Source organism: Pungitius pungitius, chromosome 11 (assembly GCF_949316345.1).
Source record: "Pungitius pungitius chromosome 11, fPunPun2.1, whole genome shotgun sequence".
Taxonomy (NCBI): Eukaryota; Metazoa; Chordata; class Actinopteri; order Perciformes; family Gasterosteidae; genus Pungitius; species Pungitius pungitius.
This window is the reverse complement of record NC_084910.1, coordinates 16319679-16347199: the sequence shown is the minus strand read 5'-3', so window position 1 is coordinate 16347199 and position 27521 is coordinate 16319679. Positions and strand designations below refer to the sequence as shown.

General features: G+C 45.4%; 3 protein-coding genes across 4 annotated transcripts; all 3 read right to left on the bottom strand.

Moving 5' to 3' along the window:
* Positions 1 to 867: 867 nt before the first annotated feature.
* Positions 868 to 4208, bottom strand: ethe1 (ETHE1 persulfide dioxygenase). Its single transcript, XM_037455009.2, has 7 exons — positions 3788 to 4208; positions 3010 to 3154; positions 2253 to 2401; positions 2021 to 2150; positions 1814 to 1903; positions 1302 to 1418; positions 868 to 1159 (listed from the first exon to the last, which is right to left on the bottom strand). Exons 1-7 carry the CDS (start codon positions 4169 to 4171, stop codon positions 1113 to 1115), a joined length of 1062 nt encoding a protein of 353 aa, XP_037310906.2. The 5' UTR covers positions 4172 to 4208; the 3' UTR covers positions 868 to 1112.
* A 140-nt stretch (positions 4209 to 4348) lies between these two features.
* LOC119197331 (transmembrane protease serine 9-like) lies at positions 4349 to 7833 on the bottom strand. The gene is made up of 7 exons (XM_062565450.1): positions 7172 to 7833; positions 6759 to 6924; positions 6321 to 6499; positions 5937 to 6035; positions 5457 to 5599; positions 5166 to 5321; positions 4349 to 4721 (listed from the first exon to the last, which is right to left on the bottom strand). The coding sequence occupies exons 1-7, from the start codon at positions 7350 to 7352 to the stop codon at positions 4650 to 4652; spliced, it is 996 nt and encodes a 331-aa protein (XP_062421434.1). The 5' UTR covers positions 7353 to 7833; the 3' UTR covers positions 4349 to 4649.
* Positions 7834 to 13178: 5345 nt separating this feature from the next.
* drd2l (dopamine receptor D2 like) lies at positions 13179 to 25971 on the bottom strand. 2 transcript variants are annotated; one of them, XM_037452743.2, is made up of 8 exons: positions 25678 to 25971; positions 19490 to 19883; positions 18017 to 18126; positions 16684 to 16820; positions 15055 to 15272; positions 14304 to 14387; positions 13804 to 14158; positions 13179 to 13540 (listed from the first exon to the last, which is right to left on the bottom strand). In XM_037452743.2, exons 2-8 carry the CDS (start codon positions 19853 to 19855, stop codon positions 13251 to 13253), a joined length of 1560 nt encoding a protein of 519 aa, XP_037308640.2. In that variant the 5' UTR covers positions 19856 to 19883; positions 25678 to 25971; the 3' UTR covers positions 13179 to 13250. The 2 variants fall into 2 exon arrangements, with proteins under 2 accessions (XP_037308640.2, XP_037308641.2); XM_037452744.2 differs by having other exon boundaries at positions 13193 to 13473; positions 25678 to 25904.
* Between the last annotated feature and the right edge of the window lie 1550 nt (positions 25972 to 27521).

Genomic DNA, 27521 nt, shown 5'->3' with positions numbered 1-27521 from the left:
TCCCCACAGGAGTATTCATGGTCCGCTGGGCGGAACCTGCTCTTCACTCTTGAGGGCTTGATGGGCCCGACTGGCCTCTTTACGGCTCTCCCTGAATGGGCCGATGGCGTAATAACTTCTCTACAGTGACACGTCGACAGCGTGAGAACAGGCAGCAGATTTCACGTGGCACAGTGGAAGTGGGACGAGGGACGGGCTGAAAGAGGGCCGGCAGATGGGGTGAGACGGACTGGGTGAAAGGACAGCTGGCAGCAGGCAAACAGGACTAGGAGAAAAGCAACAGTTTTAATGGAAACCGTCGCTCTAAAGCGATATTTCTTCAGCTGGACCGGCGACAACAGGGACGCTTACAGCTCTGAATTTGAAGACAATGCAGGTGTCTGTTGCTGAGGACACTAGGTGAGACAGAGGAGGTCTAAATCATGTTGTTTGTCCCAAGTGCTGACAGAGACAGCTGGTAGATGGTGTGTGTTTGTTGACAGTATTAACCTGCGACCAGCCAACACCCACAACCTTCTTTCAATAATGAACAAGTCGTCTTTTATTTCTTCCAAATTTGATTACAACCTTGCAAGAATTTCAGCACAATAACACCAGATATTTAAGCATTGACACACCAAAATAACAAAAGCAAGAGTAGCTGAATAGATAATATAGATATAATATAAAAATAGAAATCTTGCAGACTTGTTATGCAAGCTACATAAAGGAGGTAGAAGTTCTACTGAACTGTATACAACCATGTTTTAGTCCCAGTTAAACATCAAACCATACATTGAATGGAACATTCCTATTTGAGCTTTTCCTTTTCAAAAAACCCTCCCCTCCCACCACCTCAATGGTAATACCCAATAAGGCACACTTCAATGTGATCAAAGTTTCGATTTAATTTCCAATAGTTTAAAGACTGCTGATTGTGTTTTAATGTGAAGCATTATCCCAACGATGCCAGTGACACACACATACATACATACATGTCTTTAAATATACATGAATAATTCAGAAAAGCACTAAATGGAAAGCCATTTTAGAGTAATTTTGCTGGTATACAAACACAGACATGTTAAGGACTTTTAAGAATAACAATAAAACCCCCCTTTTCGGCAGGACATTCAGACTTCGTGTATTCCACAAACCAAATTAGCAGGCACTGAAGCATCTAAAAAACAGTAAGAAAAGAAACAAACAATATTTAAGTCATTATTTCTGTGCAAATTGGAGTTTGGACATCCTTGAAAATGTAAATTAATTTGACCAAAGAATTAGTGATGTTATCCAACAAAACAAAAAACTTTTGATACCTATTTTGTGAGGCTTGGGGAGATTCAAGTTGTTCATTATGATCACAAACTCGTCCAGGCTCTTGGTCAGGCGGGGGTTAAAGGTGCGCTCCTCACCGACCGTTGACACGGTCTGACCTGACACACAGAGACAAGACAAACAGGTCACCTGGGCTCTTAGTGTTTGACAGATCCAGATCCAAATAGTATACATTATATTGCAATGGGCCCTTCAGCAAATAAGTAGTTTTACCTTTGGCACTTTTCTGCTCACTATTTGTACACTCTATTGCTTGTATTGCGAGAGGCAGAGTACATCTGAGAACTTAGTTTGCACTTTGTTCATCTGCACAACGACACCTGTCACAACACGTTTATCACATCAGCTTTAGTATCTACGGGTGCAAAAATACGGGCAACAGCTTCTCAGCCCCGTGCTGGCGCTTAGAATCGGCCTACTTAGTTTTTACAAGTGGTGACTCCATTAGATGTTACGCAAACGTTCTGATGTGTGTGTTTTTGGTCGCACCAACCTAAGTAGTCATGTGCTGGGTAGATGAGGCACTGGTCGGGCAGAGTAAAGATCTTCTCATGGACGGACTTATAGAGCTTCTGGGGAGAGCCTGAGTTACAGAGACAGGATTTATTTAAACACCAATTCCAAAAGAAGACAGACACAACACTGCCCTCTTGTGTTCCTCCTGCATTCAAAAATGTTAAATGTTAAAGGGCACGCGTACCCTGCTGGAAGTCTGTCCTGCCACAGCCTCTGATGAGCAGAGCGTCTCCAGTGAACGCCATGCTCTGATCCCCCGACACCAGCGACACACACCCGTCAGTGTGTCCCGGTGTCTCTCTCACCGTCACATGCTACAGGGGAGGAGAAGAGATGGAGATCAACTCACGGAATGTGACAACGATTTCATCAAGCCATTGACCATTGATCATTGCATGGAATTATATCTTTGTTACATGTTTTCCGAAGGAGATCTTGTCTCCCTCCGACAGGAGGATGTCTGCAGAGGCGCCGCTGAATTTGGAGATGGCACTCCTCAGACCAGCCAATCTCTTCTTCATCAGCCCGGTGCTCGTGATGTGGTCAGCATGGCAGTGGGTGTTCACTATCAGAAAAATAACAGATAACGTTTTGCCGAATGACTTGGCAATAAATCTATGCTATCAAATGCTGAATTTGTAGGATGTTTTTATAAAAAGAATGCATCAAATCTTACATACATTTCAATGAAAGGAAACCGTTGTCACTAATATTGTGATAATGGTTTCACCCATATTGGCCAGCACTAAAAGGTTATTTACATGAGTTAACCACAATCTACATTGTACAATTGTCCATGATCCTGACTTAATGACTGAGCTCATACTATTGGGGAAAGTGAGATTTTATAAAAAGCACCCACAGGTGTCTTTATTCCAGTGCTATAATAACCTCTCTCTTGAGCAAAGTCACACCATACAATATTAGCAACAAAAAGTAATTTTCCCTAAATCTAGCTGTTCCGATATTACATGTCATGTAATGTTATATTGGAATATGGGGGCCAAGTGATTCTCGGTTCAACTTAGACATTATGTCTCATAGGATAACGTATTGTGCGTATGTCATGTGTTGTAAATAAACAGTGGGATACTATTTTACGGATTTAAATAGTGGACATTATTGGATGATATAATAGCCTTAACTCCAACCACAGGAGGTTAATCAATATACCTGCTACTTTCAAATTGAGCCCCAGTTCACGTATAAGTTTCAGGTCCCGGTCAATGGTCTCCAGGACCGGATCGATGAGGATGGCCTCCTTGGACTCAGTGTCTGCCAGCAGGTAGGTGTACGTGCTGCTCTCCAACTCAAAGAGCTGGGGGAAGAAGAAAAAAAAAGACAAGTCAGGTATGACACAGCAATAACTTAGAAAAGGTTTGGGCGGGTGATGGTGCACGTACTACCTGTCGTTCTGATAGTGTGCGTGAGAGAGAGAGATTACAGATGACGTTTTACGAGGGGGGGGAACTACTTGTTGTCAAAGCCAGGTGTGTTTGTTTTCTGGTTGGAAAGCTTGCAGTGTTAATGCTACAAAACATATTTCGTTTGATAGCCAGAGGATACATGTTTCATGACCCAGTTAAAGGGTACCGGTAACTAACGTTATATTTGTCAGCGCAGACGTAACTCAAGGTCCTCTTACTGGAGCGTCTGTAAATAAAAACATGCTAGTTTGCCATATATATATGTGGATTAGGTTCGATCTGTATTACAAACGAGCAAGTGAACCTGATCTGAGGTACATTTGTCCACTGCTTCAGCAAAAAGTCTACTTAAAAACAACTCAGAAAAAGCGGTCATCTTCACAAGAACTTGACTAGCAGAGTTGTGCTAACACGTAGCTAGCTCCACTTAGCTCCCTCTCTGACGTCATCAACCGCCAGACGCTAGTGTAAAAAAAACACACAAGTCGACCGGAGAGAACGAAGCCACCGCGAGGCGGACGCACCTGTCTGAAGAGCAGTCCGTCGGTGCGCGACATCGCGGAGCAGTACGACCGGCAGCTCGCTCGCAGCGGGCCAACGTCAGCTCTCACGGCGGGACGGAGGCGTCTGTCCTGGGCCGAGCCCCCGGCGGCGGCTCGCAGGCGGAGCGTTAGAGACAGAGCCCGTTGGACAGGCTTCACCGGGCGAATCACAGAGCACATTCCGGGTTGAGTCTGCGGAATCCGTACGACTGCTGATATGAGACAATAAGAGTGCGGCGCTACTCCCGTTCGTATCACTCGCGATATTGTCAATAGCTGAATGGTTGACACCGGAAGTGGTGTTTTAAAAACACTGGTTGCTTTTCCGAGTTGACAGCTGCACTGAGTCACGGTGACTTTGGTCATGGACCGAAGGCGCGCAGACCACCGGTACGCGCTCAGACGTGCACGTTCACGTCGCACGTAGCGCGCACCACTGCAGCAGCAGCAGACTGATGACATTTGATTAACATTTTTATTTGATGCGTTTGTGCTCATTTGGCCACAATTTAATTAACAGTTTTTCAAACATGACAAATAATTTATATTTAATGATATTAAATGTGTGAGCATGTTGGTGTAACTTTTAGCCCAACAAAAAACAAAATATTTACTTTTTTGTTGAGTCAATACTAGACTTTTTGTTTGTTTGTTAGCCTCAATATTACTGAAAGGTATTAGAGACATATTTGTTATTTTTATCTTAAATTACATTTTTTGAAGGATCCTTTTTTGACGAAGATATTACTTGTTACTATTGTCATAATGATATTATTTATTTATTATGGTTGCATAAAACACAAGCAGATACAGTTGATTCCCGATTCTTTATTGTTAATTGTCTTCAGTTATAAGCGTCATGTGCTTGTGAGGTGTTGCTAATGGCCGTTGTGATCTCCAATCCTCCCGGTTTGTCCTGCAGCAGGAATAGAAAAAGTCAAAATGACACCCTAACTTGAAAAATATAATGGTGTTTATCCAAAACGGAAATGTGTTAATGAATCTGTATATACTCTATCTGCCAATGCAAAAAAAATGCTGCAAGGCACACAACATTCACAGAGCCACTGCTCTTAACTTCCCCTTCTGTTCAGTGATTCAACATTCCTAATTTGAGTTGAACATTGGATATCATAAAGGAGGTGCGGTAAATATAATATTATATAACATTGCTATAATATAATGTTTAGTAAGTAGTTATTACATGTATGCACTGTAATCCACATCCACGAAAAACATGAATGAATGAAAAAATATATGACACACTAAACTGCAAAATCATTGAACAAGCTTCACTCAATGTGATCATCACACGCTCACACAGTGACACACAGAGAGGGGGATGCCTTTTGTGCATCACCTCCATCTGTCCTCTAACCCAGGGGATGAGTTGGGTCAGTCTGCTGTAGACGCCCGGTTTGCTGGGCCTTCCGCAGCCCTCTCCCCAGCTCACCACCCCGGCGAGCCTCCAGTCCCCCCCGGCTGTCTCACACACCAGGGGTCCACCGCTGTCTCCCTTGAAACAAGACAGACTCGCCAATGAAACACGTCACACCCAGTTGTGAACAGGGTTTGCGACAGTGTGACCCACGAATAAAAAGTACACGTGCGTCCTCCGAGCTGTCGGGCCGTTTTGTATTTGTGTGTGTACCTGGCAGGTGTCCACGCCTCCGTCCAAGGTGCCGGCACAAATCATCCGAGGGGTCAGGTACATGCCGTACACGCTCGGGTCGGTGCAGGCGGTCTGAGCTATTACCTTGACCTGAGCCTGCCTCAGCTCGTCTTGCACGAAGCCTGACAGTAAAGACAGAGTAAAGACAATAAAGAGGTTCTGAAAATTAATTTGACTTTGTGTTACATTCGGACTGCAGCCAACGACCCGAACGGCACGAGCAGCTGCTTCAGGCATGGTGGATATCAAAAGTGAATCAGCTCACCAATTTAGCTGTACAGTTATTGTTTATCGTTTAGCGGAGGAGAAGCAATGACAATAACTCAGGAGGTCAGCGGGGGTAATGCTATGAGCTACGGCTTTCATTTTAAGGGTAATGAGTCCAATTATTCTCATGGGCCGACGTGATGATGGGATGATATTATCACAGAGAAAAGGGTTTGAGTCAGTGTAACACACCTCCTTCATGAGTGTATCCCCAGCCAGTGATCCAACAGGCCGCTCCAGGAGGAAAGGACTCGCTCGGACCGGGCAGACAGACGGGTCGCGCACCGCCTCCTGACAGCAGCACAAAGACAACAGATCGCTACGTTATCTTTGATTTAGAAGCACAGCAATCCAGCAGATGAAGATTATCCCATGACACTGGTGAGAACCCCATCTGTGACCACTCTGTTTATGGACTCGTTATGCAAATAAAGCCTTCAAAACCTTTCACCAAGACGCTCAATTAAAGAAAGAACATAAACAATACATACAAAAACACTGCAAAAATGAAGCAATAAGAATAAGAATATCCACCAAGTGTTCCTGCTATTATTCATTATTAAATGCTCCTCTCACCGCTCAGGTCCATGGCGGTGACGGTGCGCAGCAGGCCCACGTCGTAGTCGTTGTTGTAGCTGTCGTAGAGAGGGTGGTGGAGGATCTGCAGCGCTCTGTAGTGTTTCCCCTGGGAGCTGTCAGCGATGCTCACCGTGTCCACCACCGCCAGCCAGTCGGCCGCCACCAGCATGTTGTTCCTGGGGGGGGGGGCAGAGCTCGTCTTCTTGCATCGAGGGGTTATTATCACATGACACGACACCAAACAAACACAAACGATGCACACGCACACACTTCTGTTGTGCAGGTGTTGAGTCCAAACGTAGTTTACACACTGGTGTACACCTGCTTCAAAAGTGCATTACATTGGAAAACGTAAACTTCACTAAGAGGAGTCAACAAGCGTCTATTTTTTCCTTCAGCATCTTGAACAAGATGCATTTAGTGTCCACCTCTTACTGAGCAAAGCAGTGAGCCGCAGTGATGACCCAGCGAGCGGAGGCGATGGCGCCTCCACACAAGTGTTTCCCTCTCCACTGCATGCTGACCTGCCAGGCCCACTTGTCCCTGACCGCCAACGTGCCCCCGACGATACGTCGGCCATCACTGAGCAGGACTGGGCAGTCTGGGAGTGTGAGATGAATAGAAAAAGGGATGTGTGCAAAGAATCTGACACATACAATACCCACTGGTCAACACAGTTGAATTCATTAAAAGTGTTTAATGTAGTATACTGTGACATTGGACTAATACCCTTTTCAGTATAAGGCCTCTTGACATAGCTGCCATTGGGCAGATGGATGTATTAAGTAATGATGTTCTACTGGAGACAGAGAAGCAGAGAATCCGCAGACCTCTATCAGCGTGATTACCTGCAGTGCCGAGGTCCGTCTGGTTCACTGGATTCTTGGACAGAATGGACTGGGTCGCTGCACTGCAGTTCCCCTTTGCTCCACAGAGAGGAGACGGACCTCCAGACTTAAAGGGGAATACCAGGAACTTCACTGATTCCAAGAGACAAGGGGAAAAGGCGTCACAACGAACACAGTTCATTTTGAATAGTGAATAATTGAGCTGCAGAAAACCCCCGGTGACAGATTCCCTGTTCAAAACTAACGCCAAGCGTAATACACATAAATATGTATTATAGCTTCTCGGTTTTGCTGATTAATCATTTGAATGCTTTAAAGAAAGCCCATTGAGCCAGAGTGTGTGTGTGTGTGTGTGTGTGAGTCACAGCGGGTTACCGAGGAGAGCAGAGGTGATGAGCAGCGTGATGATGACGATGAAGCTCACAGTCAGCAGCAGCTCACGGGATGAACAGGCCCGAGGCCCCGAGTCTACAAATGAATAAAACCTTCTTTAACTCGTGTCGGTACAAAAAAGTCCTGCATTGTTAGAGATATTAGTTAAACATCACAAGCTGGAACACAACAGGAGTTTACAGGATAAAAGTGAGTATTGTGTGGATATCTATGTGTGGACGTACTGTGTGTACACGGCCCACAGTGTTTCACAGTTAACCCAATAGTATCAAGGCAGTAACTCATTTGGTTATATATCCGTCAAAAGCATATCATTTAATACTTTGAGTTGTGTTATTTTAATGAATAAAGTGTACATGTATTTGATTATTAAACAACATCAAGTGTCAGTTGAGCAGATTTGAGGCAAGATGAGTGCACCAGGGTTTAAAGTTATTTCACTGGACCAGACAGCTAAACAATGAAGGGAAACCCCCTATTTCACTATTTATAACTCAGAATTGTTCACGCCAACAGGGAATCCCCTGGTGTAAACTCTATTTGTCATGAAGACGCCTCCACAATGGCACTGGAAAATAGCATCAGATATATATATATATATACATATGTATACACAGAGATCCAGGATGTATTCTTAACACAAAGGCGCAATGGAAGTTATTCCTCAAAACGAGAGGCTGGGCTCCAGCGCCGAGAGGCGAGCTGCTGTTGCTCTTCTGAAGGAACGGAGGACACAGCACATCCATAATTTGAGGTAAAGCATGAACTGCATTCGGTGCCTCGTAGGTATGAGAAAATAAAAAATGTTGCAATTGGCTTCATGCTTGACTGATAGCCGCCCGAGGCGGACTAAGTGGTGAAATGTGCAACCTCTGACTATTCCTCTGACAAGAGCCCCGTGGCGGCATTCTGCGGCGACAGTGATGTAACCTTAAATGTGAAGGTGAGTCAATCCTGAACCCCTGGGATGCCATTGATGCTTTTTTTCGCCCGAGAGCTCTTTTCCCCGTGTAAATTGTATTTGATACTCCGTGCTGTGACATATTATACACTTTGAATATAAAACAACCTACACCAAGCAGAAAGAATAAGAAGTGTGACAGACGGGTTCATCCTCCACTTGCCCCTGAGGCAGAAACAGTGCAATGGCTAAAACGAATGACAATGAGACCATTTTTTTATTATAATTCTCTCTCCAAATTGTCAATAGATTAACAAATTGGATTAGGGCAGAGTTTGAAGGGGGAAAAGGGCACTAAGAACTGCTTAGCATGCTGCATGGCAGCCTGCTTTAGTCTGCTAAGTGGTGCTAATTTGCATTTAAAAAGTAAAATTGCAAGATGATGTTGTGCCATCCGTCCACAGCCTTGCCATAAGCTACCCGCGTTGATCATTACTTATCATTAGGTAGCCCTAACTGTCAACATGGTGGACACGGCCTTGGTTGAAACCATTTAATAAGACTTATGACACACCTGAGGGAGACATGCAATATCGTGGGCTGAAGGAGAAACCTGTGGGAGATGATCATCTTGTAATTTAAGCCGATGGAGCGTGGCGCCAGAAATCCACTGCCGTGAGTCCTTTAAAGAAATACCGTTCAATAATCTCAGAGGTCATTGGATAAAAGAGGATGCACACCGGCCCTCTGTCACATTGCTGAGGTTATTACCGGGGCTATAAAACAACTTCCTCGGCACTCTGCGTGAACTGATGTTGCATCCGTCTTGTCCAAGAGCTGATAAGAAACCACACGGGGGAGGGAGAGGCAGAGCCGTCAGGAGCATGTGGATGGCTCTGTTGTTCTGTGACAACAATGGGCCAAAGCTGCTTTCTAAAGGGGCGGCTGAAAAATGGCTTACATCAAGAAAATCATAGAGGCAATTCCAGACGTGAGAAGACAGTACACAATGGAAACAACCCCATAGAGACATCTGCCATGATTCATCTTTGAGGACAAATATACAGGCGAGGTGCTTGGATGCTGTATCAATGGCATCTTGAGCGGAGATGAAGCAGCAGTGTCTGCAACACATTTGAAGGGCCGACAAGGCTCAGAAGATGATGAAACCTTGAGCCAAGTCTTTGCTGTTCAATATTGTGAATTTGAAAGATTTTGCACCTCCTGTGTGATCACTTGTAGAAAGAGTATTCAGACTAGTCTTTGCCGATGGAGAACCTCAGAGTGCGGTTATTACCGCTTCTAAGTTCGGATCTTTTTATTATTTAGGCTCTTGGCTGTGTATTTTTGTTTAAAGATTAAGACACATTAAATCATTCATCCACAGGGATCAAGTACCCACGTGCCCTCATCAGATGTTCAGATGCAAGACGTGGCAGATCAGCCCGTTGGGCCTTCTGCCCCTGTGACTGGACCCCGGATAAGAGGAGGAAACTTTTGTTTCTGTGACCAAGACTTGTGTTATTTTGATCTTTTTTTCTTTTATGTGAAGTCCCTTGAATTATGCGAACCTGTATCAAAGGTTCCTCCAGTAAATTGCGGCGATGTATAGGATCATTTTTTCGATGTAAAAATGATAAGACTAAAGGTCAAAGTTCCGCCACCTCTTTGATGCTTTGTCCTGTTTAATCAGTGTGCCTTAAGGGACCCAACCAAAAGCATGTGGAGAAATGTGCACATCATTTCAAATCAGCCGGGGTTTCAACATCTAACATCTAGAAATTGGATCCACAACCCGAATCACTACCTTGCTCTTCATCCGTTTTGGGTACGATGCAGACGACCGATCCCTCCTCCACGGCGCCTCCATCTGACGTTTCCTTCTGCTGAACTTCCTGGGGATGGTCGTCCCGGCGAAGTGGCGCAGGCAGCGCGTCTTGATCTTCTCCCTCTCCGGTACCACAGGGAGGAGAGGACGTTTCTGAAAGTCGAGGCTCCAAAGATGGAGGCTGTGGATGCACGTGTCCATTTCCTGAGTGTTTGTATTGAGGAATGAGTGTGATGACCGTGGAAGGGACCAGAGACGAGACACTCAATACTTGGTGACTGGCCAGAGTCTGAAAAGATGTTGACGTTGTCCAGAACTCAAGGGACGGACGGACGGAACTAGCAACAACGGAGGCCCTGGTGCTGCCGGCCTGGACCTGAGAATCCTCAGCGGTAGCTGCCATGACGTGTGAAAACTGTTCAACGTTAGGGTTCATGTTCTTTGGTTTGATAGTTTATGGCTCCTGAGGTCCAGCTAGCAGCATATGTGAGACATGGCTGTGTGGAGGGACACCCTGAAACCTCAGCCAAGTCCTGCAAAATAAATGATAATAAGAGCACAACAAAACATAGCGTTAGTTTCACCTTTTAAGTTGAATTACTGAAAGTAATGAGCTTTTGCACGATATTCTAATTTTTTGAGTTTCACCTATATATATATATATATAGATATATGTATTAACTATTGTTTTCAAAATTTTAAAGATGGAAATTACTTTCAAAATGTTGCTTTTATCACATTGCTTTTAGATCCAAATGAACATTTCGCTTTTTTTTTGGCAAAGGCCAAAAAATGTACACTGGAAAGAATAAAGAGTTATGACATTAAAGCATGTCCTCCATTGATGGTTTTGCTGCGTGGACGGACGTCTTTGTTGGCTTACATTGTTTGTTCACTACGCTGCTCTGTCCCATTAAACCAGTGGCCTCTAAACTCCGAAAGCTCTCACCTGAATGTCAGCCGTAGGTATTTCCGCTTTGTCTGTACGCGTGGGCTTGTTCATCGGAGCGCGCCTCTCCTCCACCCTCTTCATCGAAGCACCTGTGTAGCACGCCGGGGGGAGTAAATGCATCACAGCCGCGCCGGTCAGTGACTACGCGACGAAGGCGCTGGCCCTCTGTGGAGCCTCGTTAATCCAGAGGCGGGTCATCTGTAACCGGGGGATCCGTCGTCCTCACCTGGCACAGGTGTCTGCTGCTTGCCACCTCTTCTACCACTCTCCCCCTCCTCCTCCTCCTCTTCCTCTTCCTCCTCCTCCCTCCTCCCTCCACCCTCCACCCTTCCTCATTGTCCTCCCTCTATGACCTAACGTTTCTCCTCCGGTCGGTAACGGATACGTGCACTCTGTGAAATATGCATGGGGATTATTTTGAGCTCGGGTCAGAGTTTAACAACAGAGGGTAATGTACACCGAACCGATGAGTCGCTCCCACACACGAGCACGGAGAAACACAACGGCAGCTCGGACAGACACACACATTCACACAGAGTCGAGTTTCTCCAGGCTGAAAGAAAACGATCCAATAATCACACTGCAACTATGAATGTGTAGAGGCATGTTTGTATAGGCATGCTGTGTGTGTGTGTGTGTGTGTGTGTGGCGGTATTTTGTTGGTCCTATCAAATTAGCAGCAGTCACGCTGTTACTCAGCATATTCCAGGTTACGCTGCTGAGTTCACCTCGAAAAGACGCGTTTACACAAAACCACATTGAAAGTGTGTAGTTTCACAAGACACAAAGTGTTATTGCCATTGGCTCTGTTCATCAGCAGCATAAACTTAATTAAAGTAAAATGAGTGTTTGATTCTCTAAATGAAGGAGTTTGCTCTTTTTTAAATTGGTATTTGGCCGCAGCTTCACATATATTGTAACCGTGGTAACAATTTTCTCATTTCACTCTTGTTTTTACTCTTATTTTCCCAACTGTAAAACTATTCCTTTACAGGTATTAGTTTTGAATCAATCAAGATGGAGATGCTTTTCCAGATCCGGGGGGAAAGCTGATGGCAGGATTGTTCATAATATTGATAGCAGGGATGGAGGCTTTGAATAAAACAAGAATCATCCAAAATCCTCAGTGTGCCTGAGAGCTCTATCTGAATACCAATCCTTATCTGGATATCTTCTCCCAATCACTGAATGGGGCTCGCTACCGCTCTGAAAGGAAGATACACCAAGAAATATCCCAGCATAGTTCTTACAAATAAATATCAAAAACTAAGCAATGAAAGAAGATGTTTATTAAAATGGTTTGTACAATGCATGCCTTTCTAAACGAAAAAAAAAAACATTTAATTTACAACACACATTTTTACATTTTTAAATACACATTTATTTATTTTCTTCACCGTCTCGGTCACCACATTGATATTCTTCAGTAGGTTCTCAAAGAGTGCGAATAGTGATTGAGAGAGTTATAAAAACAGAGAAGTTTACTCGTGGTTGCTTCAGCCCCCCTGAGAACGAGGAGCGCATGCGAACACATAACGAGACGCCGTTTCGTTTCGTTCGGGGTTAAAAGAAAATACAACAGCTGAAGTCTGACACCGATGATTTTAAGGAGTCTGGATGCTGTGGAGACAGGAGCCCCCCCCTCCACCCCCCCTCACATGTTCCACTCACAGCCCGTATTTACACATCACGGTGCACATCTTCTTCTCCGTGAAACACTTCCAGCCTTGTTGGTGTCCTTGTAGATGTCTTTCTGTCCTTTACTCCTCACGCTATTTTTAGCATTGTTTATTGTCTGGTTTTCCCTTCCGTCTGAAGTCCATGTTCTGTCTGTTCTCTGAGCTCCTGGTAACATCCCCCCCCTCGTCTTTTATTTTCCATGAAGTTTGTACCACTAAATATTATTTGCCAATGTACCCCCCCCCCCCCTCCTCCTGCATGTCAAAACTAAAGACTACTTGTTTTTACTCTCACCTCTGATCTCGAATCAAACGTCACGCTCCTCTCAAAGTCCCGCCCCCCGGCGCCCCCTCAGCAGTGCAGGATCTTGATGAAGGCTTTGCGAAACTCGATGTTGAAGGTGGTGTAGATGACGGGGTTGACGGCGCTGTTGAGGTACCCCAGCCAGGTGACAGCGCTGTACAGTGAGGGCGTGATGCAGCAGCTGCTGCAGTGGGCCTTCAGCACGTGGGTGAGGAAGAACGGCAGCCAGCAGATGATGAACACGCCTTGGAACCGGAGACAGGAAGCGGATGAGGAGATGGGTTAATGCACTACATGCATGTGCCACACGTTCTGCATGGATACAAACAATGACATTGTCCATCAGTCACGATGGGGCGCTGTCACATCAATCACAAAAACAAAGGAGGGCTTTCGAGAACCAAACTGCAATTTGAGTGAAAAGCCGTAAATAATGGAGGACATGGAAATTGGCGTTAGAGATGATTTGTTATATTTGACAACTCGTGTCTTATTATATGCAATAAATAACACACACACACACACACGTCTAAAGATGAAGGCCTCAACATTAGTCTTGGCCGTCCTCCACTCACCGAGCACAATAGCGAGCATCTGTGTCGCCTTCCGCTCCTTCTGCTGCGACAGCCTCCCTCTGACCCTCTCCTTGCTGACCCCCCATTTGTCTCTCCCGCCGCTGCGCTCCCTCCACCCCTCGCGGCCCCTCATGCCGTCCTCCAGGGTCGGGGGCCGGGGCATGAGGGCAGATCGCGTCACGGTGGCTGGATGAACCGGGGCGGGTCCAACCGAGATGGCCAGGGAGATCCGGGCCAGCCCCGAGTGGGAGGCGGCCTGGGGGGCAGGGGGAGGAGCCAGGCTCTGCTCGGACCGCGGCAGGAAGCGGCCCGGCTCCACTTCGAGGGGGTGGACCACCGCCTCCTTCACCAGGGTCTGACACACCAAGAGAGAGGAATGGAGGGTGGGGGGAGGAGGTGAGTGTTGGGGGACCAACGGGGGGGAGCGATGAAACAAAGGCAACGGGAAGCGCCCTGCAGGTGGTATGAGGAGGACAGCTTAATGGCGCTGAGACACTCACCACTTTCTTGCGCTGCGGGCCAGCGGTGGTGGGCCTCAGGTAGAGGGTGCACAACTTCACATCCTCTGGCTGCGTACACTTGCTCTGAAAGAGAAGTGGGAAGTGGCACATGAAAAGGATTCTTGGGAAAAAGCGAAATGGAAAAAGTGAAGAAAACGCATTTGCAAATGTTCTTTTTTTTAAAGGAATAAACATGTAAACAAATATTGCAGATAAGGGTCCCTTAAATATGTTTAGGTTACAAGCCACAGTCAAATCAAAATGCATATTTTGCTATTATATCAAATGGCTGTGTAGCCTTGGTGGTGTGTACAAGCTGTTTTATTAATCAAGGTCTCTGGAGAATCACCCTACTTTTGCTGCACCAATCATTATAAACAAGTTTTGCGCTGAAATGGTTCAACAACAGCACTCTATTATCAATTCCAGTGGAGGCACCGTTGTTTTTAAAATGACCAATTATGTCAAACTGGATTTTGGAGAAACACAGACACATTATACACAAGTCAAGATTGATTATAGCTGAGCCTCGACATCGTGCACATCTTGCATGAAACAAAGACTTGGAGTAAGCTGATAGCGAACCTTTCATGTCTCAGAGGTTTTCAAATATGGATGACGGGGATAGAAAACACTCCACTAAAAAGCCTATTTGGAAAAACTTTTAAGTGGTATCTCATCTTTTCTGGTGTCATGATCAATGTTGGTGTAGTCCACCGCTGAGCGGGTGACCCCCCCCCCCCTTCTCTACCTTCCTGTGCCGGTGACCTTCTGGCGCCTCGGCGGCGCCCTGCGCGTGCAGGCCGTGTCCTCGCGGGGGGGCGGTGCGCCTGCCCCGCTTGCGCAGCACCACGCAGATCTGCGCGTACACTAGCAAAGTGACGATGAAGGGGACGTAGAAGGACGCCACAGACGAGTACACCACGAAGGCCGGATCGGCGAAGCTGCACGTGGTGCCGTCGCGGCTGGCTGCGACGCAGGAAAAAAAAAAAAATGAAGAAGAGGAAAACGTCAGGAAAACGATTGCTCACAAACAAGAGACGTTATTGCTCGGTTTTGCCAACGTATGCTTTTCTTCCAGTTTCTGTGGAATGAACTCATTCTCTCTTGGACCGAGTGTTAGATGAAGATCACTCTCATGTCCGTCCGCTATATATTGAGCCAGGGGAGGGTGAGCTGAGCTTAGCATTAAATAAATCAGAGATCAGACAAGAAATATCTCGGCACTCGAGTGCTGTTTTTTACACTTCGGTTGTGGTACGGATTTAATCCATCATGTGATTAGTGAGCATAGAGGGGTCGGATTTAAACTCTCAACAGAGCCAGTCCAGGTGCTTCAGTCTACACCCTAATAGGCTAAGCTGACAGTAGCATGGCTGTGGCTTCATACTGACTGGATATAAACTCAACAACTTAATGCTTCATCCATAGGCTCATATTACAGGAGAGGAAAGCACATTGATAACAACTAGCCTGGTTAAGGTCTTTTCAACAAAGACTCTGGAGTTTAGTAACTCTTTAAATGCAAACAGGAAGTGAATAGAAATTGACACTAGAAGTACCCTTCTGACCGCATGCTATTATCTGTGCCTGTTACTGTGGGTGGAATCATCCTGCTATCTCTCTGTGTTTGGACCCACGGCCCGAAGCTCTCGTCTCCCACAGAACAACTTGTTTACCGCGTGTTCTCAAGAGGCCTTTCAGCTCAAGGGGAGCCGATTCACAGTCCTTCCTCGTAGCCGCCTCCATTAAAGGCGGAGGTGAGCAGCCCAGCCGCTCCGCTGCTGCTCCTTTTGTGAGCCAACGAACAAATGGAGGGTGATGTGGACCCGCTTGTTCGCAAAGGCCAATGTCACCTGTCGTCCGCTTGATGAAAGCCCCGTGTGGGAGGGTCCCTGAATGGAGGGGTTGATCTGTGCGAATGAATGTCGCGGCGTGACGTCTGCTGACTCGCTGCAGCCGTACGGGAGGACGTGTTCACGATGTGTGATCAAGGACTGATAAGCTAATTCAGCGACAGCTGGGTGACGATATGGGGAACATTTGTGCAGATGAACAAAAACGTGAACGCTGTTCTGGTTTAAATTACACCTCAAAATGAGCTGAAATGAGAAAACATTCCTTAACAGGTGTGGATTAAACTAACCATGAATGACCCAATCTTTCAAATTACCATTAACATAAAGAGGAAACTTTCATTTGAAATTGCACTTGTGTGAAATGGAACAAATTCCACATTCAAGCAATAACCAGGACGGAAACATCCTGACGCCGAAGGTGGCTTATAGTAGATGCTAAACCTGCAACAAGGCGCCTTTAGCAGGAGTGAAATGGAAGCCCTAGTTCTGTCGTGGCAGTTATTGGGGGAGGCGGGTCTCACCGGTGTTGTTGAGTCCAAACAGCAAAGGGCAGGAGATTGCGAAAGAGAGAAACCACACCACAGAAATCATCACTGCCACCCTCCTCCTGGAGCTGTATCTGGTGTTGTAGAGCATCGGCATGGCCACCGCTGTGTATCTGCAATAGTACACAGACACACACACACGCACATATTAATGCACAAGGCATAAAGAAAACACTTTAGCATGCGTCACACACACTGACCTGCGGCGCCCGCATTAGAACGCAGTGGTCAATACGGAGTAAACACAAATATTAATGCGTCTTCCGACTCATCTATCAAGCCAAGCCAAACTCAGGCATGAACGTTCGCTGCCACACACACACATACACACACCTGTCAGAATGTCAAAACAAGTTGGATAGGCAGGTGGGGAAGCTAACGGCTGAAGGGGCCATGGACCCAAACGCAGAGACTCTGCAGCACTCACAATCTGCAACATGCAGTCTTTTGTTAGACAGGAAGCATTATCATTTTTAAAGCTCAGGATTCTATGAGCCGTGAAGGAGTCCTGTATCCGTTCCAGTTCTGCTGCAGAACAATGGCGGTGATCTAGGACTAAGAAGAAAAAGGTGTGCAATTCTATTCTGTTTTGTAGCTGCACACAGCTACAGGACAAAAGGATTCTATGGCATTTTATGTCATAATATTACATCAGGCTGATGGGCTCTGTGAGGACAACAAAGCGGTGCTTTGGTTGGCAAATGGTCCCGATGGAAAACTGAGATGCTGCTGCTTTTTTTTTCAAAACGAAAAAAAAAATCCAACTAGCTTCATCCCATAATGTGGAACTGAAGTGATCATCAAATCACTCACTTCTCACTTTGAGAAAAAAATAACACTTAAATAGTCATGATAATAAGGACTCAATCTACCCGGCTATATGAAAACACTTCATGTGGTGACCTGTTCATTCATTTAATATCCATCAACCGCGCAGAATAAAAATAGCTCCGAATGTCACACTATTCATAGAGTGGTCAGCACTCTAACCTCGTCCTCACGGTTTCATGTGAAAGGACGAGGGGCCGTGAAGCCAGGACAACTTTCTAAGTGATGTGCGTATCCCTGACAAAGCCATTAGACTGTAGATCGTTATTCTTATTCATTAGGGTGCAGCTGCTGACGGCCGTGCCCCACGGGGCGACTGGTGTCCGAGACCGATGGCGAGGGCATCAGGTGCAACGCCAAGGCACCAAACAGAGTGTTGCATCCACGAGGAATAAAGCACACATGACAACGGCAGAGCCACGGTGGTTTTCCTGCTGAGAGACGGATGGGTGATGGAAAGTAGAGCCGAGGGAGGACCCACCTGTCGATGCTGATGGCGCAGAGGTTGAGGATGCTGGCGGTGCACATCATGACGTCCAGCGTGAGCAGGATGTCGCAGTGGATGAGACTGAAGCGCCACTCCCCCACCACCTTCAAAACGTCAACATGGACCTGGCTGGATCACTCGGAGACACTATTTTCTGTAACTTCCATCATCTCAACGCTCAAATGTTTTTAGTTCAATTCCAATAAAAGGGTTACGCTAAATATAATGGATACTCTGATCTTAAGTATATACCCCTTGAGACATTGTTTCAAATCATCTGAATACTCTTTTTTTATTATATGAAGTAAGTTAGCTGAAACTGCTTTAGTGATTATTGGCCAAGAACAGCCTGGAAATGAGATCATTTATAGTTGTAATTACTTGTTGAAAGTGCACTTTATAATAAGTTAATCAACAAGAAATAAACCTGCAACATTATAGGAAACTGATTAACCTGTTCATTCATTTCTTGTGCAATCACACCATTCGTTTGCTGATCCATGTTCTAAAAACAGATGATTGACTTACAAACTACTTTTCAATTTAGTTTTGGTTTCGGTCTGTTTGTCGTGGAAATGAGCAAACTGAACATGTCCCCTCGGGCTCTGGGAAAATGCGGCAGGGTTAAAAATGTAGAGATTGAAAGCGGATTGGATTAATGAATGACTTGACATAAATGTTGCCGGCACGGGGAAGACTCATGAATAATGCCGCCAGAAAGCGTATGAAAATGTGACTGCCGCTATCCAATCGACTTCACGGTTGCATGTAAATGTGTTTTCTTCCTGTAGCCAGATGCCTTCAAATATGGTGTCAAATGTCTCCCTTCTGCTCTCTGCATTCGGATGTTTGTTACAGAGCCGCGAGTCAATCAGCAGCAAACTCATCTGCAGACAGAATGATTATTACCTTTGGCCTTTTGACCCTTGAATGTGATATGAAAGGAATTATCTTAGGTTTTACAGACTCTTTACCTACAACTAGTAAATACCTCTTATTATCAATGAATCCGCTGATTATTTTCTCCGTTATTGATTGGTAATGTTCTGAAATAGAAGTAATTTGTTTCAGTTTGCTTAGTATCCAGTTTCATATAAAATAAATAAAAGCTGCAACCAGACAGTGTGCATTTTTTCTCTAAAAGGATTAATCAATTCTTAAGAATTTTTTTTTAGACTATCTATAATGAAGGAAATAATTGCTAAATGAAAATAATTACATACGGCAGCCCTATTTGGTTGCATGAATACATCATTAAATTGCCATATATAAAAATGAATATTTCTGCACTACAATCCGCTGAGCAAATGTTCTGCAAGTGTTGCATTGGAAACTAAACTTTTTGAGAAACAAGTCCACCATCCACAACATTTTTAAACCACATTTAGTTCCCTGTGCATCAAGCTGAAAAATGTTGAATGTCAATTGAGCACACACACACACACACACACACACACACACACACACCTCCAGGTAGACGCCCCAGGGCATGACCAGCGTCGCCAGCAGCAGGTCGGACACGGCCAGCGAGACGATGAGGTAGTTGGTGGTGGTCTGCAGAGCGCGCTCCCGCGACACCGCCACGCACACCAGCACGTTCCCGAACACCACGCAGAAGATCAGCAGCACCAGCAGCACCGCGTAGAAGTTGTACGGGGGAGAGGAGGCCGACGGAGAGCCGGTGCAGTTAGAGGACGTCAGCCAGGTGGAGGGGGAGGGGGAGGAGATGAAGGACGAAGGGTCGCGCGTGATGAAGAGGGAGGAGTTGTGCTCGACGGAGGAGAAGGGGAAGGAGGGAGGGGAGGTCTCGCCTGACTCGTTGAGCGGAGTCATGATCTCGCTCCAGGTGGACACGGTCAGGCTGGAGATGGACGACACAAACAGAGGGGGAGAGAAATGAGGCCCCCGGGTGCCTTCATTCCCACAATGGATCCCACGATGGACCCAACAACCCTCGGCTGCTGAGTGCGGCAGGAAGGCGGAAGAAAGGGTTGTTGTTGTTCTCTAAAGTTATGAATACTCTAATTCATCGCTCCTAATAAACCCCCCTGAATCATGGTGCCCTAAAAGTATTATGAAATATTTATTCAGATACAGAAGTATGCAGCTGGTACAGAGGCATATAAAACATAAAACTAAATCTCCATGACGACAGCATCAGTCGCACAACTCTCTCTCGTCCCAACTTCCTGGTGTCGTTTCGTAATTGTAGGACACGGAGGACACACACAGAGAAACGGCTTCATCCAAGAGTCTAATTTATTTAAACAGAAAACCTCTGCTTCACACTCACCGTTGGTACCCCGCTACTGAATGTGCTCCGGCAGAGAGGAGACATGATGAGGAACTTTTCTCCCCCCGTATCTCTCCATCCTTCTTCTCTGCCGCATAATAATTTTTTAACGCATTAATATTCATCAGCAGCAGGAGGTTGATTCGGACCACTGGCCTGCTGTATCTCTCCTGTCTCTCCCAATTTTAAGAGATTTTGGTTTGGTTCAGAAGAAGAGCTTACAGATATTATTATTATTATTATTCAGAGGTCAGTCCGAGGCCAACCTTTACTCTGGAGAAGCTTGTTGCCAGGTGAGTGCTTATAATGTAAGCTGCTTGAAGACATTTTTAAATAACAACTACTAATGACATTACTTGGATCTGGATCGGCATAAAACTGCAAACAATTACAAGATACATAGTTAGCGCCGTTAGCGGAACTTGCATCAACAAGACGGTAGTTTATGAGTAAATAACCTAAAGGTTGCAATGTTCAAGATACTGGACAAGAATTCTGAATTAGAGCTGAAACTGTTGGTCGATCGATCCGCATAAGTATAAATCTGCTCCAATTTCACAATTATTTGATCTTTTAGTCCAATTTATAGCTGGTTTCTTGTGTCACATGATAGTTAACGTAACTTTGGGTGATGTACTGTACATTAGACAAAGGGAATCATTTTGGATGATCATTTTATTGGCTAAATAACATTTAAAGAAAATGAACGCATGAATCTAAACTAAAGACTTCAATGCGTCACACAATGTATGCACAACGTTTTCCAACAGAGAAGAAAAATAAAACTTAATCCCCCACTGTTGCAGTTAAAGAAAGTCGTGCCCCGAAGGCAGAACTCCAGACCAGGAAAAAGCTGTCTGCCAATAACAGACTGCAGCGTTGTGCTTCACGTAAGCTCAGGGTCAAAGTAATCAGCAGAGAAGACGTAGAAGATGAAGTCTTCTAACAGGCCATGCTTTGCCCAGAGCATCAATTATATTCCCCATTGAACATGAATCGATTTTAAAATAAAAGTTCCTCAGAAGTTCTGAATGATCTGCAGAAATCACTTGATTAGTTAGTCAGGTGGCTGAGAAAAGGACTCTTTCCTTTTGTGCTTTTAGAGTAGAAAGACAAATGTTACTTTGCATGAAGGGATTGTTTTGTAAAAGGGTTCAATGATATGCAGTAACGAATAATAACTCAATGTTAAACTCCTGACTCCAGAACCTTTGAACAAAGGTCAGGTCTTCCAAAGTGAGGAACTCCAAATGGTCTTTCAGGTGTGTGATATGCATCATTCAATGACCTCTCCCTATGAATCCCTCTAATACGCCCTGGGGGAGCTCATTCCCTTCATCTTTTCTCGCATGTGAGAAAGCAGCGATTGTGGAAACCTGTTCAGATGTCCGTGGCAGAAGTCCTCTAAAATGCATAACCTCAGCTAAAGGACAAAGCTTATTGTCGAGGATCAAGTGCAGTGACATTCTCCTATCAATTGGATTTGGTTAAAATCAGATCACATCTGTAAACTGAAGGACAATCAGCATCTCATATCTCATACGGAATTTTCTAAAGTGCTTTTAAATGACACCTTTTCTAACTCCCCTTCACTCATGCAACTCTATCTTAGTTTTACCTGGATGTTCGGCCTTGGCTCTGCAGAAGGATGCATGTGCACAGAAATTGGACACCACATTCAACGGCTAAAATATTCCGTAGTCTTCAAACATGGAGGAAACCTTGAGTTTACTGAACGTAACGATGCTAACCATGAACTGTTTCTATAGGAAGATACACGGTCCTTTTATAGAAAGACCTATTTTGAAGTAAGTGAATAAAGACTCTATGGTTGTCTTCCTTCTATTAGGCTCAATAAAAGCATCCTTCACCGGAAACAAAACAACGGCTTTCTACACTTCTTAAAGGATCACAATGATCACTGAAGGCTCACTTCAAGAATCACAACACTTCTCTTTGCCCCCGGATGAAAGCAACCGAAGAGCAATATGCCGTCAGAATGGAGAGTAAAACCACAAAGGGGTTTGAGTTTGAGTCGCTGCGTTGCTACACGACAAACAGTGACATCACAGGCGTTGCCATAGATTGTAAGAGGAGAAGGCCGCCGCTAACGTCGACGCCATCGTCTCCTTTCACAGACCCGAAAGCAATGATCCCTGCTTCGAGGTGTCCATTTAATTTCACACGTGGCCACCAAAGTGCACACGTCCTAAACTGTCCCTGAGCGCAGGGGCTTCCAAGCGATTCAGTGGGGGGGGTTTTATTTCCGGATGGGACTCATGCTTCACAGGATCACGCCCCCCTGAGGAGACACGCTCGGCCTGAGAGCGCCAGGAGTTACCGATGTTTTTGGGATACGATGCCTTTTGGTGTCTCAAAGTTCTCAATGTTCTCCTTTGAAAAGCTGAGATTTTTTTTTCTGTGCAGTGTAGTTGTTTATTTGATTGCTTTTCTTACTACAAATGATCATGAATATCACTTGTTTGCGTACACGCACAATAAAGCAGAGGAACATTTTTCTGGAGAAATGAGATGCTCCCGAGCGGTGCACATTTCTGTGGGATGAGCAAAACGCAAAAGTAGAAGAGTAGAAACCTTGCCAGGGAGGTCACACGGGGGAGAGTCAGAAGATGGCGGCAGAGCCAGAAACTCCCCCAACTACTCCTTCTCCCCCCCGACAAAGCGCCACGGAGTCACTCAGGAGGGAGACGGTGTGGATGGAGGGGAGGGAAGAGACTTGTATCTTCAGAATGAAACAAGGGGAGGGGGGGAAGGCGTGAAGCAGCCGCTCCACCAATGATGTCATGAGTGGGATATTATTCAACAACTCGCTTTTCAATTAGACCCACAGCTCATTACTTTATTATTAACAACCGGCTCCACATTCCCTCACTCCCGTGCGCCCTGTCCTCCACTAAACCTCTCCGCCTCAATAACGTCCAGCGTTGCTTTCCCTCTTATCTCCTCCTCTTCCTCTTGTTGATCCTCCCTGGAGACATTTGACAGGTCTATTACATCCTCGGGCCTCGCCCGCCCGAAACACCACTGTGAAAAGGGATGAGACGACGACGAGCTGCCCGGCCGTAAATCTTTCATCTCTTTCGTGAGTGGCTGCGGCTGGGAGCGGGTTTGTTGTTGGGCTGTACAGTATAATCAGCTCTCTGCTGGGTTTGGGGCTTGGAATTATTCACTCTTGGCCAACACATCTCAACCCCCCCCCCCCCCCCCCTTTTCCTACTGGAACGTGTTTTGTTTTGTTTTCACCGTTGGGTTTGGAGCAATCAATCGGGCGTCCAAGGACAGGAACGTCTCCTCGGTGGATCCATTTTTTCTTTTTCTTTTTCGAGACAGGTTTGGATTGAAGGGCAGGTGCACAGCTGCTTAATTGGGTGGTTTTCTTTCCCCCAATGCGACGATATCTGGAGCGCACATATGGTGTGACACACACACACACACACAGCCAATCAGCAGCCTGCACACAGACGGCGCACCGTTTAGGATGAAACGACCTGTGGTACCTCCTGCTTATTGCATTCCGTCGAGATACGGAGACCGACGATAATCAATATTAAATCATCTCCATCCGAGCTGCAGTAAAAAAGTGATCTACCAGAGGAATGATCAGAGGGATGGGGTTGGAGCGCATACCGCTGAGATGATCAAATGTTTCTGGATGAACAGAATAAAAGAAGGATTCCTTTCAACGCAGAGTCACGGGAGGAAGACCTCCACCAGGGGGGCAACGCTGCCAACCCACCACACACATATTTTATTCGTGTTTTTTTTTGCATCGTTTCCATCTTATATTTTGCACGAGAGGCCGCAGCTTTTGGAAGTCAATTCCAAGTGATCCGCCCCAATGTGCACGGAGTTCAATGCAAAAGCACCACGCAATCAAACACACACCGACTGGCGAGGAAAAAAGTGCTTCGGTGTCACCATTTGTCCCACAGACACAGATGGTGGCGACGTTTCAAAGGAGACGTCTGTGTCGTTAGGGTTGACCATTTACGTACTTGTCACACAGCCAAATACGTTTGTCCTGCCGCTTTAAATCCCACATTGCATCTGGCGAGGGGACTTCACATTATAGCTTTCTATTAACTGGGCTTCATTATCTCTCTCTCTCTCTCTCTCTCTTGAAACAACAGACTGTGAGCAGCTTTTTGACCACCAGAGGGTTACACAAATGAGATCATCATGGGGAAAATTTCAATTTCATTATCAGTTTCTGCAAATTAAATAGAGGCATAGATAAAAACACATTTTGGCGACACACTTCACTAGTGATACTGTGAATTTGAAACAACATCGTAGGGCTATTGATGCCTTCAACAATTCTGATAAATAATCATCAGACATGTGGATGCAAAGACTAAATGGTTAAATGCAAATAATTTAACAGCTAAAACAGTTTGGTAAGTTAAAAAAAAGTTAATCACTACACTTTAATGCAACCTTTAAAACCAGTAAAAGACAACACTTTTGAAATATCGGCATATCCAAAACCCTATGACTATTCTTCCGTGTCCGTACTATATTTATATATCGCCCATAGCCAGCCTCAGTGGATAACTTGGTAGACTATGCTTGGAATAAAAACATAATGTGGAAAATTAGAGATGTTTCTGTAAAAAAGAGAGCCAGCCTGAAACGACTGCTGCATCTCTAGGGGGACATTGTCCAGTAAGGGCGACTAATGACATTAAACATTCAAGGAATTTAATGGAGGAAGATTAAATAAATGATCCATAGAAGTTTGCTTTAATGGGTCTATTTGACCATTTTCACTCAGCTGTACACATCTGCACTGATTTAAGATTAAAAAAAATAAGATACATAACCACGTGATCACTATAACTCTGTATCAGGTCAATGACAACATTTTAATTGTATTTCTCTATTAAGTACCAATCCCTTTGAACAGTTTTATTAGGTTTATTTATGGTTTCATTTTAAAGTCCAATTCGTGTTGGTTGTAACCTTGACTATAGTCTGTCTATGTCACGTATTTTATGTTCTTTACAATGTGTCAGTGACATTGTCTGTTGTCGCTCTACATTCCTCTGCTCAGTCTCTGCAAAACGATACACAACTGTTGTCGCATTTAGTCAAACCAGGCGATATCATAATCACCAATATATCATTTAAACACACAAAATGCCACTCCTGCAGAAACTTGTTAGTCCCCCCCACAGAGAAATATAAAAAGCCCAAACAAACGCGTACAAAAGTCACAGCGACACTTTGTGCCAATAAATGCGCCGCGGCTTCCGCCTCAGAACAATCAGACCCCCACGTTGCAATAAAACACCCCGCATCGTTTTTTCCCCACCCCGTAAAGAGCGCTCGATTCGCTTACCGTCTCCGGGCGGAGCGGCTGACCAAGAGGCTCCGTCGGGCTGCAGCGTCCCGTGCGACCCTCCACGGCCGAACCTCCCACCGTCACCCGAGTCAGGCAGGGAGGCAGTGCGCGCACACGCGCACGCACGCACGCACGCACACACACACACACACACACACACACACACACGTACACATACACGCGCACACAGACGCGCGCGGGAAGTCCACGCTCTTCAGTCACGCAGCTCCCCGCTCTCCCACCGCGGGGGGTCCGGAGCCGCGCAGGAACGAGGGGGAGGATGTCGGGAGGGAGGGAGGGAAGGAGGTTTCACGCACAGTTTCGGCTCTTTTTAAGCCCTCTAGAAGAAGTAACTAGAAGATGCACAGCTGCTCCTGTATATATGCGGTTGTGCTGCTGCAAAAACAAACAAACAAACAAACAAAACACCACACACAAATACTGTATTATTATATTAAGACTTAATTTTATCTGACCAGAGAGAAGATGAAAGGTACAACGGCGTAAACTGCTTTTAACACGATGGCTGTGAACATAACAATGGCGGCTGGCCCATAGAGGTCCGGGGGGTCATTCTCTGCCTGTCTCAGCTGGGATCGGGCCAGGCCCAAAAGAGGCGGGTCTAAGAAGCATTAAAGCCAATTACAGTAGAGCCAATTACAGATCAATGACAAACGAGTGGCTGTCCTAGATTGAGCCTTGGGCCGTAGTAGGGCTGGCCCCAGGCAGCACTCTCAAAACCAGAGGTAAAACGAGTGGACCCAGACCAGCCCGACCTCGCAATCAGACAAGGGGCTGGCGTGAAAGGTAAAGCCGCACATACGAAGCTCCTGTGGAGGCAGCGGGATGCTGAGCTACGTGCGAACGGCGTGTTTAGCTTCCCATGCTCACTTTTCAAATCAACGGGAAGAGATCAGGACACACGCGGCGGGTAACTCTGTCAAGCTCGCCCTGTTAGGGAAAGTTTATGTATAATGTTATATACATGTATAGTAACAAACTGAATAGTACAAATAAGATGTCCTTATTATATGGCTGTTGGAATAAATGTTAAATATTTTTACTGCAAATTAACAATGCATGTTTTTTTGTTGCATTGAATCATACTGGGATTCCACCAGTCAACCTCTGGGAACAATCTTCTCTTCATTAAATCTACCAGAATAAAGCTACTTCATAAAACAAAAAACTGAAAAAAAAAATCCTTTTGGGGAGAAGATGAATCGCCATGGTAACTTCCTTCGGTTTCATTCAAATGAAAATGATTGCACTTCATCATGTTGACTTTAATGTGAAACAATAAGCAGAACATCCTCAGCCCGTTGCTGAAAGCTCTGATGCAATTTTGGCACACGTGATGTCAGATTTAGGTGTACTCTGATTGATGGATTACCTTTAATAACTAAATCAGACAGAAAGAATCTCCACAGATGTTTTTTGGCCATTTGGAATTCATCGCGAGTAAATCCGTCGATACAGCAAAGCTGATTTCAAGAAACCTCAAAGGAAAACCGACACACCGCTCGAAACGCACAATAAATCATGATAAGGAATCTCAGGCAGAGGCTCCGTCCTTTGAGCTGCGATGCCCCCTATTAGATAACTGAAAGTGAACGTCCCCCTTTACCTGCTGCAACACTTGAGAGCTACAAATATTATTGCCTCAATAGTTAATATAAATACACGTAAGGAGTCGTGTGACCTTTGATGCCAATGCTTGTGTACTTTTTCAATCCACGGCTACTCTGGTAAATAAAGCCCAGTCTCTGACCTCCAACAAATGACCATCAGGAGGAAAACTACCCTAAAATAAACACGCGTCTCACATGGTATATAAAAGA

Coding starts and splice junctions, on each gene's coding strand:
- ethe1 (XM_037455009.2), bottom strand. CDS start 4,171: ATGACCAAAGTCACCGTGACTCAGTGCAGCTGTCAACTCGGAAAAGCA. Junction 2,402..3,009: donor GCTCAATTTGAAAGTAGCAG/GTATATTGATTA, acceptor TTTTTCTGATAG/TGAACACCCACTGCCATGCT. Junction 1,160..1,301: donor CCCCAAGCCTCACAAAATAG/GTATCAAAAGTT, acceptor ACTGTTTTTTAG/ATGCTTCAGTGCCTGCTAAT.
- LOC119197331 (XM_062565450.1), bottom strand. CDS start 7,352: ATGAACTGTGTTCGTTGTGACGCCTTTTCCCCTTGTCTCTTGGAATCA. Junction 5,600..5,936: donor GGGATACACTCATGAAGGAG/GTGTGTTACACT, acceptor CTTTACTGTCAG/GCTTCGTGCAAGACGAGCTG. Junction 4,722..5,165: donor GGGTTAGAGGACAGATGGAG/GTGATGCACAAA, acceptor TTCCTGCTGCAG/GACAAACCGGGAGGATTGGA.
- drd2l (XM_037452743.2), bottom strand. CDS start 19,855: ATGACTCCGCTCAACGAGTCAGGCGAGACCTCCCCTCCCTCCTTCCCC. Junction 16,821..18,016: donor TGCGCCATCAGCATCGACAG/GTGGGTCCTCCC, acceptor GTACTATTGCAG/ATACACAGCGGTGGCCATGC. Junction 15,273..16,683: donor GTTTGGACTCAACAACACCG/GTGAGACCCGCC, acceptor CCTGCGTCGCAG/CCAGCCGCGACGGCACCACG.